The sequence below is a fragment of the Pseudonaja textilis genome, chromosome 3 (genome assembly GCF_049901715.1).
Source record: "Pseudonaja textilis isolate UNSWEBS1 chromosome 3, rPseTex1.2, whole genome shotgun sequence".
NCBI classification, from domain to species: Eukaryota; Metazoa; Chordata; class Lepidosauria; order Squamata; family Elapidae; genus Pseudonaja; species Pseudonaja textilis.
In genome coordinates, this window is record NC_141992.1 from 13,626,866 (window position 1) to 13,641,088 (window position 14,223).

The following is a 14,223-nucleotide window of genomic DNA, read 5'->3' on the forward strand; positions in this document are numbered from 1 at the left end:
CTTTGGAAGCTTTCCCAGGTTGTAATAGTCCATCTGTCCATGCACAGGCACTTCTGCTGAGACTGCTGGCCAAGTGAAGTGGTTGTGCAAGCTCAAGGCATGTGGAGATGATGTGGGGAAAGTTTTTGAAACTTTGCTGAACCTTCTGAAGGATTTGTTGACTTCAGTGCTTCAAGGAGGAATGTTATGTTCTCACCAAAATCCTTCAAAACATTGCATAGCCCTAAAAATTATCATTTCCAAACTCATTTCAGTCACAAGAAAAACTGTAAAAACAAGTTGAGGATGCCCAGTTTTAAAAAGTATATTTAAAAGATGTTCTAGCTACACAAGATTGCCCAGAAAAGCAAATGCAATTCATATATGAACCACATCTTGTCTTTTCTTAATTTCTGTTACAATTTCTATCTTGTGATGAAATAAAAATATATTAAATGTTTTAGAAAAGTCAATGGATTCTCTCAGATGAGCGGTGTGATGGCCTGGTGGTGAAGATACTCACCTCCCACTCAGAAGGTTGAGAATTCAATCCTAGGTAGCGACAGTGGTTTGTCTCATATGGTGCAAAGGAAAACTATCTGCTGCGAACTTTGCATAGGCATCAGGAAGGGTTTCCATCCAGTCACCCCGACTCTACCCTGAATTAAGGGATTATGGAGTTGTAAAAAGGGAGTTTTTATTGTATTTTCTCAGATATACCATAGCCCATAGCAAAAAACTGTGGGCATCAGTTCCTAAAAACACTGTAATGTATTGTGCATTGTAATATTATTATAGAAGACTAAAGCTCAGCAGCACAACATTTCTCATGAAAAATGTATTGGAAAGTAGGAAAGCTTTTTTGTTTTCAGAGAACTGGGCTTCAGGGACTAATGTACTGTACGATACAACACAAATTTATAGTTTTATTTTTCAGATGTAGTTTCTTCATTTGAATTGTTCATAGTTTAACATTTCAGGGAATACAACAATTAGTGTTTATGTCTGCTTGTTCCCTTTCCAGCAGAAATTTGCAATTTCACTTCTGTTTTAGATTAGTTGTAACTTTGTATGATTTATGTTACTTGGTATATTTTTTAAAGCTGGAGGATCGATTGTGATACATCTTAAATTTTAAAAAAAGGCATTGGGTAGGTCAAAAATGGATCCAATCAATTTCTTTGGGTTTAATCACCCGTTTCAACCTTCAGTTCATGAAATTAGCTATATTTAACACCAACACCACCCCACCAAATGGGATTTCAAGGATACGTCTAAAATAGAAGCTTCTGATATGGGCTGTGCCAGAGATTAGAATACACATGTGAGCCTCTTATATTGTTAAGGTTGATTCAGTGTTACAACAACAGGTAGCCAATGTTTTAAAATCTGTTTATGTGGTTTGTTAAGGTTATGAGAAACATACAGAAGAATCTACTGAAGAGCACATATCAGTGAGAAGGTCGTCCTTATCGTCCTATCTTGAAGAATTAACACCTGAAAAGGAGAAATCACTAGAAAATATTAAAGAAGATTTTATTATGGGAAAAATTAATTCAGAGAATGAACTATTGGAGGATCTTCCTGAAAAGGGAAGAAAACTGGTATTTGAAACGGAGGATCTCTCACCTGTGATAAGTCCGCTTTCTTTGGTAAATATTTACAAACTATTTTAAAATGAGTTTTCCACTCCATGAGTTTGCTTTTTGATATTAATTTAAAACTTCCAATCTTCTGCATTGATACTATAAACCCAGAATGGTTCAGAGAGGTCCTCCAAGAATTTGGCCAAGTTGAGGTGGTATATAATAAATGAATGAATGAATGAATGAATGAATGAATAACAAAATGCCTTTATATAAAAACCAACTCAATAAACTGAACAATGTTTATAAAGAATAAATACAATTATTTTGGATCCAAGTTTATTTTGGATAAAATATAAAAACTGTTTGCAAGTAATGGAAGGTCTCCCCACTCTGATCCTGGAACAGTAGTTATTCTACAAATGTCAAGTAAATGTGAATGTTTTCAGTTAATTTTTAAAAGAATACAGAAGCCATCTTAATTTCCCTTGGAATTGAGAATAAAGGCTCTAAGATTACTTTTTATCTTTGCTAAACTTTAAATGAATTTGGATGCAATGTAGAAGAGCCTACATTTTCATTTCTGCTTCTGTTCTTCACAGATAATTTGGATGGGGATATTTAGTTTAATTATTAAGAATATTGGAATTGCAATGTGCAACTAATCATACTGGGAGTTACATATATTTCTAGGAAGTTCTTACAGAATAATCAACCTTAATTGCAGAATGAATGTACTTAGAATTGTAGGTTTGCAATGTAATCTTTCAGTAAGACTTTGTGTGCTAAAAATAATGGATAGGATTACAATCTTAAATATTTCTGTTGTGTCTTCAAATTGAAGAATATTATTAAATTTATATGGTTGTGTATTTACTACTGTTAATTTTTATTGTAGTCCAACATTAGTCCCTTCAATAGAAAAAAACCATTTATCAATTATAAAAATTCAGAAATTGCTGAGGATGAAATCTGTTACGCTAATGAAGCAGTGAGCATTACAAGGGGACTTTTAAATAAATCATTTCGTACAGAAATGGAAGATACATCTGAAAATATGAAGAGTAGAAGAGAGGTATAATATTGTCAAGATAATCTTTACTCTTTTTGATAAATTGGTTTTACGTAATATAATTCTGTTGCTGTTACTAACAAGTTCAGTTTAAATGTGTTTCTAGTTTAAATAGCTTATTGCATTTCAAACTAATGGAACAAACCAATCCAGAATTGCTCTTTTATAAAGAAAGGCATCCTACTTGCCATTTATATATTGCTTATTTTACATAAAAAGAATAATTTGCTCTGAAATGTAAAAGCATACCTTACGAATGTCAAATTATTAAGAATCCAGTTTAGAATTGTATACACGTGTACTGATGTATATAAGAAGAATCTAAATTTTAAAAGAGAAAAAGTCTCTTTCAGTTGAGTTTTTTCAAGGTATGGAATGTAGTTTGAACCTCACTTTGATATACAGGGTAATAGTAATGCTATGTCTCAGATATCCATTTAACAGTTGCTCGTTCCTTGATTTCTGTACTTTGTACAAGGAATTTTCAGCAGATATTACCACATTTCTATGTCCATATTTACACGTGTGAAAATATACGTCTGTCCATATCCAATGATCAAGATATTTTCAGTACTGTAGGACAGACACAATTAATCAAGCACTGCATGCTGGGAAACAGAACATTTCTTCAGGAATAAAAATCAATATGCCAATTTCCTCAGTATAGCAATAAGTGAGAAGAAATGAGTTCAGGAAGAACAGAATTGTTTGATAAAAGAAAGAATGGAATAAGCATTAGAGAAATGCTAAAGCTTAGGAAGCTATCAGATGGGGAACCTGCCTTTTGGCTCTGCAGAGTGTTCTTCCTCTTTGTATTTAAAAATTTCATAATTTTTAACCTTTCAGATCTGTAGGCTTGGGCTGCAGTGATATTAGTAAGCACACGATGAACTGCTCTATTTGTTTTCCTTCACCATATCCTAGAGAAATTTTGAAATTTTTAATTGATATCAAGTGAGGTATTGGATGGTTAAAGACAAACAGGTGGATGCTGAAACCCTGGAATGATCTGGGTGCTGGAAATATAGTTCAATTTTAAACAAGGTTACATTTTCCCTAAAGAATTGTAGATGTATTTTGGAGGTTCTCCTTCTGTAGAGTGATTACTAGAGATGGAGGTACAGTATATACCTGATATTTGTGATTTAACAATTTTGTACCATCTTCAGTAGGTTTATCATCTTTAAATTGCTTATATCTTCTCTAGAACCACGAACCATAACTCAGTAATGTAAGACCTGGTCATACATAGGCTAGCAGGATTCTTTAAAAATATATTGAAAATAACATATCCATCTTTGATTTTCTACTATGAATAATATATTGTTTAAACTTTAGTTGGACTGTATATCTTCATTAACAGCACTCCAGAAAATTAATATTAAATTCCTATGATTATTAGCCCTGTTCTTTTTGATAATACTTTTTATATGCCTTTATTAATATTGTTTTAAAAGAAAGGTTCAAATTGTTATTATATTGTTTCACAAACTGATCCTCTTACAAAGGTTTAGGTTGGTTAATATATCTTTATTTTTAGGGTTCTTTATCTCCATTTCAATTAACCACACCTTGCAGAAGCAGAGAAGAATTACAGCATGAAGAATGTTTTACCGATGTACATGAATCTGGTATAGTTTCCTAAACAATTATAAATACAAATATTCTACAATTTAACTATACAGAAAATGAAAATCTCTGCATTTTCAGGCCATGTGCAGGCTAGTTATTTTAAAATACAGTCCCGTTTACTAAAATTGTAAACTGCCCAGAGTCATTTAGAAAGTGTGATGGACATTGTATAAATCTGATTAGTAAATAAATGAATCAAATAGAAGTTCTCCCCATCCCAATTTCTTTAACTCGTTATTACTAATCATTGCATTATTCATGGAAACTTTCTTGTCACAATATTGCTCATTCACCTCAGTAGAACAACTTGCCTCTAGAAGTTGTAAATGCTCCAACACTGGAGTTTTTAAGGAGAGATTGGATAACCATTTGTCTGGAATGGTATAGGGTTTCCTGCTTAAGCCAGGGGTTGGACTAGATTAGAAGACCTCCAAGATCCCTTCCAACTCTGTTATTCTATTCCATTCCATTCCATTCTATTCTATTCTGTTCTATTCTTTTCTTTTTTTATTTTTATTTTATTTATTTTTGTCAATTGCTTACAAGATAATAGGTATAAGTAAAAACATAGTTATGAATACATGGATACGTATAAGAAAAATAAAAAATAAAAGAAACAATAGGACAGGGACGTTAGACACTGTTGATGTGCTTATGCACGCCCCCTACAGACCTCTTAGGAAAGGGGTGAGGTCAATGGTAGACAGTCTAAGGTTAAAGATTTTGGGGTTTGGGGAAGAAACCACAGAATGGTTTTCTATTCTATTCTATTCTATTCTATTCTATTCTATTCTATTCTACCTCTTGTTGTATTGCCACTTAGAGTTTCTAGTGGACTAAGAAGATTTTTTTAAAAAACATTTTTTTTAATTACTATATTCATTTAACGTAAATGATAGCAATAATCTGTGCCTTAAAAAGGACAAAGAAAAGATATACAACTTCTTGAACCACAAGAATTGGAATAAAATTGGAGTTTCTGTAAATGTTGCATGTATGAATGTTTTAATAAATACTTTCTTGAACATATTTTTTTAAAGCTATATGTTGCACTAATAAAAGAGATTATGTTACCAAAACAAAAAATCAGTGGCAGTTCCCTCTGACATATTTGCACATTATTTGGAGACATCCTCTTCAGGATGTCTGAACTGTGCATAACAGCATTGTTACTGTTGTTTATAATGTGCTTAAATATAATCTTATTAAAGGACCTACAATACATCCTAATTTCAAACGACTATATCAAGAAGATACAGAAAATTATTCCGATGAAGAAGAAATCAGGAGGGAGGAAAGGAAAATAAAGCTTATCCCTAGAAAGTTATTCAAAGCAGATGATAGTACTTACAGAGGTGAGCTGAAACTTAAATTGAGCTGTAAAAAACAATGGAGTAAGAAATGACAGAAGACATACAGCATATAATCCTGTTGATTTATGTCACTTTATATTACTTTTCAATTCGAAAAGCTCTTTCGATTTCATTTAAGATTTGCTAGAGTCAATAATTGTCAGATTTTTTGAGTATTTTTGTGCAGGTACCCTATAAAGGATAATTTTGTAGTTTAATAAAAATTGTATTTAATTATGTGTAATAATTAATAATAGTAGGGAATATTAACAGTAATAGTTAATAACAGTAGGAAGTTACTTTGAATAAAGAAATCATCAGTGATGGTTTCACATGAATTTATTTTTGTCAACCTGCAGTTCAAAAACAAAATGACCTCTATATATTAGTATTTACTCTCTTTATAGGAAGCCGTAATTATTTTTCTGTTCAGAGAATAAAGCCCTCTGGTAACTTTCTAAAATGGTCCAAAGAGGCAGTGACCTCCTGCTTTTCTGTCCATTTCTTCCCAACACTTATGAGAAAATTGCTTAAGTCATTGATTATTAGGGGAATATTCTTTCTTTGAAGAAGATTGTTAAGACTTGTAGGGCATATTAGTATTAAAGGGATAATACAGTTGAGTAAACAACATCTAAATCTTAAAATATTCTTTTTTCAGTATCTGAAAACTTATCTACATTTTCTATCCATGAGACATCTCCTTTTGATGGGGAAAGCTGTTCAAATGTAGAAACAATTTGTCAGACGCTTCATAAGGAATTTGCTAGGAAAATACAGGTAAATATATCTTTCTTGGAGATACATATTTAGTGTATATTGTCTTTGTCTCAAATATGCTGGTAATGATGAACACGTGTGTTTATGCGTGTAACAAACATTCATTCTCTTTTATAAAAGTTATTCTTTATAATCTCATTGTAAGGTCATATTTCCATGTCTATTCAGAATATTACAGAAACTTGAATTTATAATTTTTGCTCACACATTTGTCTATAGCAAGAATATAAAAAAGCCAGTAGTATCTTACTAGATATTTTCTGGTTTGTTTTTCTAATACTCTTTTTAAATGATTACTGCCATGTATATACAGTATTTATGTATGTGTACTCCTCCCCACCACGCACGCACGCACACACTCACACACACGAATAGAACAGAACAGAATTTGATGTTTTGCTATTTTTAGGTTAGATGGACATGATACGATTTCATAATTTTTAAAAACTTTTTTTTTATTTCAATCTATACTCAGTTTGAAAGGAATAATGATGTAACCTTTGTATTTTTAGAGCCGATCAAAGAAAATTGACTGTTTTGCAAAGCAGTCACTGAAAACAACACATCAGCATATGAACACAATGGGAAGAGAATTACAGAAATACAGGTTTGTATAGAATGAGTTCCCAGAGTTTCATGTTATTGTTATATTTGTTGTATATTTAACTTTTGCTTATATTTTTCTAGATCCAGACAGCTGGAAAATCTTCATTCCTGCCTCCTGAAAGAGCTTGAAAGTTTTGAAAGAGATTCACAACTATTGAGAAATATCGAAAAAGACTTTTCAGTATGTTATTTTCCTTTACAAAAGTATTAAATTACTTAAACATTATATTTTAATTGATGACTTTTAAAGATATTAAAGGGAAATATATTCTTTGAATTGGTACAAAAAAGGAAAATGTACTAGCCACCTTCTAAGGCTAGCTTTGATATCACAGATTATAAAACAAAATTTTGCAACTAATTGTACTAAACCATTCCAGTAGTAGTAAATTGCTCCATAGTTTTATTTCCCCAACCATTGCTTGGAACTGACCCACTTCTAAATAGGAAGGAGACAAAGTACTTTCCAGCATCAATACCAACTTGTAACTGCAAGCACTATTTATTTTTTTAAAGAAAAGTCAACTCATGTATCAACAGTGGCCCATTTTTGATTTGGTGCAACTCAAAAGTATCAATATCCAAGTATGAATATTTGGATTAAAATTTCCAAGACCGGAATCAGTTTTTTTTTTTAAAGAATTACATCATGTTTTAAGAATATGATCACTGTATCTCTTGCTTCACCACACATTTTACAAGTGACTGTTCAGGGAAAATGGCAATCCGTGCTGACTTCATGATGTTATCTAAAAATTTATGGGCCTAAGCAGAAATTCTTGTAAGCGAGTGATTAAAATAGAGCATGAAATCATCACAGTTGGTAAAAGTAACATATTACAGCTTGCAGTAAAGTTATTTTTTGATTTATGCTTAAAGACTAATGAAATTCAAATTTGTATTTCACATTGGCTATTTTTAGAATTTTTCAAAGAAGCATTTTGAAACGTTTAGCACTTACAACAAGAATGAACAGCAGAGGTTAGTATATTTTCTTTTTATTATAGTACAACAGAGACATTATGTTATCAGTGTAATTTATAGTTATTATAATTATACTTTTAAAAGCCATTAATTTACATTCCTTAGGAGGCTTACAGTTAATAACAACATCTGAAATCAAATTTGATAAATTATGGCATAAGACTGTCAAGGTAGTCCAAGTAGTTATCTTTTTTCTTTAAGAAATTTTTCCTTTTCATAATTTTCCTTTCCTTTCCCTTCCTTTCCTTTATTTAATACGGTCTATAGGGCTTAAGTGTTACCTTCAAATGTTTATAGCCAATGTGCCACTGAATAGTATTTGGCAGATAGGAATCAGCAGAGAGCACCTATTGTCTTTATTTCTTGTTGAAAAATATTTCCAGATATATTTCATTGGCTATCAGTAATGTGAACTCAAAATGCAGGACTCAAAGCCAATAATCAAGGCTAACTGCAGTATTTACATTTAATTGTGCCCAATGGAGGAATCTCCTCCAAATAATTTTGAGAGAAAATGATGTATAAGTAATAAGTGATGTAAGCATGCATATAATTTCTCAAGTTACCTTCTACTGTTATCTTCAAGAAAGGAAAGTTATTATCTTCAAGAAAGTTTTAGAAAAAAACATGTCAGTAGGTTGCCATGTAAATGTTGATAAAGTTTACTGAGACACTGTGACACTTCAAGACCTCTATAAGTCTATATGATTAACACACATTCCTTCCAGGTTTCTATTTTGCTGATATGCTCCCATTCCTCTGAGAATTTATTTTGTTCACAGTAATAACAGGTTGCTAAAGCAGCTGGCCTTGATCCAGAAGGGATGAATTCTTGTGACTATAAGTTTAACTATAATAAAATGGAAACAAGTACTTTTAATTATATTTTTCTCTATGTCAAAACAAATAAATATTGGTTTGATCTATGGTTTTTTAGACTTCAGAATCTTAGAACTTCATTTGAGAAGAACATTTACCATACTGCTGATCAAGAGGAAAATATTTTTCTATCTCAGGTATGCATTTCTCCTTATGACTGGCTGAGGTGATCATAATTTAATTCAGTTAAATTCAGAAATCAGAATGAACAAAATCAGCAAAAATTTAGAATCACTTCTGTATATTTACAAAGCAAAGTTCTTTTCCCAACCAGTTCTTGTAGACATGGGGAGCAGCCATAGCAAATATACTCACAATGGGCTGATTTTGGGGGAAAGTTGAATAGCCTTTCTCTTTTTTTTTTCCTTTTTCTTTTTTTCTCTTCCTGCCTTCAAAATAAATCAGATGCATATATAAGGCACCAGGAAGGGAAGGTTATATATTAGTGAGTACCTACTTTGTAAAATATCTAGCAGGCAATTGGTTAAGGCAAAAGAGGGAAATAATGATCTAATTGGGATCAGAGCAGGAAGGTCCTTATAATTAGCTAGCACAAAATAAAGTACTTAGGGTTTCATTGATAAAACAAGGAAGATATTAGCTTGAATAAGCAAGGTTTTGTATGCTGGTCAAAAGCACAGTTTATTTAAAATACACTTCTCTTCTAAACATACTGTTTCTAACACCTACTTTCAATATACAAAAAAATCTGCAAATTGAAATAGCTACTATCCAAAAAAGTTAATATGGTCTGGATTTTTTACTCATTGTATCAGTTATTAGTGTTTATGTTGCAAAACTAGTATGAATGTTAAACTTTCCTTGTGGAAAATGATCAGTCAATGCAGCCTTCCCTCCCTCCCTCCCTCCATCTTCTGGAGCATAAAATATGACTTTTCCTGTTTTCCTTCCTCATAACTTTTGCACTACTGGTACTCACCTCTTTGTGCTTCCAACCTGTGCTTAATTATATATAGTGTTTAAGGTAATCCCACAAGTGGAATCTGATTCAGCAAGCATATTGTTGGCATCTGTGAGCATAATTTCCCAATCATAGTGTGTGCTAACTGCTGTTTCTCTGTGCAGTTACCATAGTTTCTTTGAATTAATTTTGACTATCAGTAAATAGTTCTGCCATGATATTTTCGGGTCTCTGAATCACTCCCAATATATGTCTATTACTGTTCTCAGTCGTCCCCCCCATCAGTAGACAAGATAATTAGTAGTTTATTCTTACAAGCAAACTCAGAACAGTTATTGAAAAACATAGGGATTGCTTACAAACATGGAGGAATATTACCACTTTTGTGGGGGTTTTTTGTTTATCACTTTTCTGAACCTCCCACCTCTCTCAAAGGTTTCTGTTTGAAGTTTTGGAAATATAGAAAATGTGGATTTGGGAACTAAAAAGGAAACGAAAGAAGAGGGCTAACTCTGAACCTTTTTAAAAAGTACTTATGACTCTTGAAACTCTGTTACAGAGTAGTGATAAGTTGCAGCCTAGAAGTTGTGTTATGCCAACACAGAACTCTGAAATGACTGTGTGTTGGAAGCACTGTAAAGCTATTGATTTACCCTTGCTATCAATTATAGATTAAAGTTTGCTTCAAAGTAAATAATTATTTTGGATGCATTTTAGGTACATTTTTTGAAAGAAGATATTAATGGGATTCAAGATAAATTTCTTAAGGAAATGGTAAATATTATTATCTTTTCATCATATACACATTCAATTCTGTATTCATTATGTAATTTTAAACAGAGTTTTTAGGAAATTATTTAAAAAAATAAATTATGTTTATTTTTTATCACAGCATGAAGAAGAATTGCTTAATGTTCGCAAAGGATTGCAATCACTATTTATGTCAGAAGTTAGAAAGTTGTAATATAATTTAGAATGTAAATGCGAAAAAATAAAAGACTGTATATATTTATACTGCATTTTAATGTGACTGTCCAGTCCTCTGGGACATTATGTGTTAGACATAATTATAAAGCACAAACAATTTTCATGAAAAAAAATTTTCAGTTGTTATTATAACTCGTTCAAGATAAGGATTCTGTTAATGTTTTTAATGCCATTATAAAAGCAATACTGGAGATATTTCTAATATACAGTGGCCACCTAACTACAACTGAAATTCATAGAACTTAGTCATAAATAACTTTAGATGACTTGTATCTAATTTACAAAAGGCGATCTAAAATCCAATTCTGTATATTCTGAGAAATTCAGTTTCCTGACCAGTAACTTATAAAGTAAACTATTTCTTTTTGCCATTATGTTTGGGACATAATGTGAGACCAATGTCCATTAAATCCTTCAGATGTAATGTTCCTCTTTATCCTGCACAATATCCAGCCACACCATGTCTTCTTTTGTAGTTTATGAGGTTGGGCTTTTAAAATCTCAGATATAACTAATAGGAAGAAGATAATTTGATCTGGTGTGTGTTCTCAGGAGTATTGTCCTTGAGGAATTACTGGATAAAACTTATCATATAATGAATACATTTGTTATGTGTTGGCCTATTTATTTTATTGAATTTCTTTAACAGAGAGTAAATCTAAATTCAATATGCAGGTTCATCAGATACATTGAATATTTTCATAAATTTACCATTAAAAATAGCAATATACTAAGTATATAATAATTAGAAATCTTTAGAGATTAAAAAATAAATTTAAAGGTTTTCTTAAGTTTTTTTCCAAGTTCCTTGCCACTGTAGTTTTAAATGAAATTGCTGGTCTAAAATTGTAACTCTATCCTTTGGCTGTATTGTAAGTGTATTTTTAAAATTATAGAAAATTGTATTTTAGAAGATTAAAGTATTTTTTTAACAAAAGGTTGATAAAGAAAAATTGGTGGTAATTTTTCCTCTGTCATTTGATGCAGTTATATAGAGAAATATATATTTGGGGATACATTTAATTTAATGTACTACTCTGGGAGGTAGTGGAATGATGGCTTAAATGCTTCCTTCTAATTTAATACTAATGTAATTTTGCAGAGATAAAGTTTCTACATATTGTATTTTCATAGAAAGTCACATTTTCACGATTGTAAGTATAACTATGAAGTATATGAGTTCATTGAAGCATATGTTCTTCCAATTTTCTCACTAAAAAAACCTACTAAATCAGGTTTTAGAAAGAAAAGACAATATCTGCCAGGAGTCTTAAAGTTAATGATTTTGCTTATAATATAATTCCCATTTGAATGGCATATTAACAGTACCAAATATCTAATATATTTTTCTTTGGATAAACACTGAAAATATAGACAATTTTGAAGCCTATAGGCAAATAGGCAAAATAGGGAGGTGAAATAATGACCCAAATTACCACTTTTCTTTTATAAATATAGCTTATTATACTCTCCAGATATTGCTGAATTATATAATTACAATTTAAGAGTTTCTACCTATACAAGCCATTGGTGTGAGGTTTGGGTTTACAGGCTGGGGCATAGTGTGGAGATGGCACTGATTACTCTTGCTGATGACCTGGGGCACTGTCTGGATGGCAAAAGTGGAACAATCCTGGATGCTTTTTGTTTCTTTTCAATACTTTGATCATGGTATCTTCCTGAGCCAACTGTAAGTTGGTGAGTGCAGGGATTGGGTGGGAGAAACAAGCACAGGCAAAATCCTGGCAAGGTTGAGTATCTGTGTGTGCTTGAGTATCTCACTGTTCTGTAGATCCTCCACTGTCCTGTTCAAACCTGGTGCATAATGTGAGTCCTCCTTGACTCACAGTTCCTGCTTGAACAGCTGGTAGAAACTGTGATCAGGAAAACCTTCATACAAGTAAGTCCAGGTTGTGTGCTTTCTCTTCCATACAGTCATGTATGTATTGGTCACCTCATGGATGGACATTGGTGAAATATACTCTACACCAGGGTCTTTTTAAAAAATCATTTTGAAGTTATAGCTCATACCAACGTAACACCCATATGCAATGCTTTATCAGTTGCCTTCCAGATGCGATTCAAGCTGCTGCTTGTCACCTTTAAGTCCTACATTTCATAAGCCCTAGCATAAGGGTTGTCTCTGCCTGGTTCTGCCTGCCCTATCAGATGTATCAGAGTTGGCTTGCCCTTAGTCCCATCAATTGAGCAATGTCATCTAGCAGGACCCAGGTCTTCTCTGTTGTAGCTCCTGCCCCCTTTTAACAGCACCCCTTTGAAAATTTGCATGTTGCTCACCTGAAAAAGCTTTGAAGGAGAATGAAAAACATAGCGATTCCCCAGGCCTTGTACTGGGGTAACCGAGGGGACCTTTTGTCCACTTCCTATGTCTGTGGGTGCAGGAAGTTGGTTGGTTGTTGTTCCCTTTGATGACACTATCTTCTGGGGTTTATTTTTAATTTTACTTTTTCATAGCCTCTCAGAGTTGCCTGGACCATAGTCGACATATATATGTCATAAATAAATAAATATATTAGGGTTAAATTATGAAAAATAAATAAGCAAGTAACCATTTTAGGGTATCAAGTTCCCATTGCTGTTTTACCAAAACAAATTTACCATATTAGGGTTTTTTTTTAAAGGTAGCAGCCCCATTAGGCTTGAATCCTTGAATCATGCTAGGCCTCTCAGATTTTTGTTGATTCTGTATTCTTACTGTTGCCCTTTATGGAATAGCCATTATCAGTGTTCAATATTCTCTGGAGCTATCCATTTCTCATCCTGTCAGATTGTGGTTTTCTGGATCACGTTCTCATACATCACCAAATGTACTGTGCATTGGGTCCAACCTATCTTACTTGCAATTATTCTCCATTGAAATCAATGTGAAAAGTGAGTTGAAGCCAATTTCTGCTTTATTGAATCCAATGCAAAAAAGTTTGAACCCAACCCTATTTATGTAGTTAGAAATGGGGGGATTTTGGGAGAGGGGCTCCATTCTCTCTATTTATTTATTTATTTTAGTCAATTTCTTACAAGATAATAGGTATAAGTAAAAACATAGTTATGAATACATGGACACATATAAGAAAAATAAAAAATAAAACAATAGGAGAGGGACGGTAGGGATGTTGGTGCGCTTATGCATGCCCCCTACAGACCTCTTAGGAAAGGGGTGATAGGAAAGGCGTGGTAAGAAGAATGCAGAAAAGATGGCGGCAGTAGCGGCAGTATGAGGAGCTCTGGCGGGAATGGTCTGCGCCAGACGACAAGCCCTTTAATCCCTGTGGATCCAGCCAGCGAGGTGGAAAGCCTAATGCCCATCAAGCCAGAAAAGAGCTCCATTCCTCAGTAAACGCTCAATTCAAAAGTACTCGGAAATTTCCGATTCCTCCCATCCTTGACCAGCACGCCAGAAAAGAGCTAATTCCTCAGTAAGCGCTA

The 14,223-nt window shown here is 32.8% G+C and overlaps 1 protein-coding gene across 1 annotated transcript in view; it reads left to right on the plus strand.

The window, feature by feature from the left end:
• Positions 1-11,448, plus strand: part of SYCP2 (synaptonemal complex protein 2) — a 44,121-nt gene extending 32,673 nt beyond the window's left edge. The window contains exons 26-36 of the mRNA XM_087928751.1: positions 1,390-1,631; positions 2,464-2,640; positions 4,178-4,268; positions 5,481-5,624; positions 6,283-6,401; positions 6,914-7,008; positions 7,089-7,188; positions 7,930-7,988; positions 8,929-9,007; positions 10,510-10,566; positions 10,685-11,448. Coding sequence (XP_087784877.1) covers positions 1,390-1,631; positions 2,464-2,640; positions 4,178-4,268; positions 5,481-5,624; positions 6,283-6,401; positions 6,914-7,008; positions 7,089-7,188; positions 7,930-7,988; positions 8,929-9,007; positions 10,510-10,566; positions 10,685-10,756 — 1,235 coding nt within the window. The 3' untranslated portion in view covers positions 10,757-11,448. The remainder of the gene's footprint in view (positions 1-1,389; positions 1,632-2,463; positions 2,641-4,177; positions 4,269-5,480; positions 5,625-6,282; positions 6,402-6,913; positions 7,009-7,088; positions 7,189-7,929; positions 7,989-8,928; positions 9,008-10,509; positions 10,567-10,684) is intronic.
• The last annotated feature ends 2,775 nt before the right edge of the window (positions 11,449-14,223 follow it).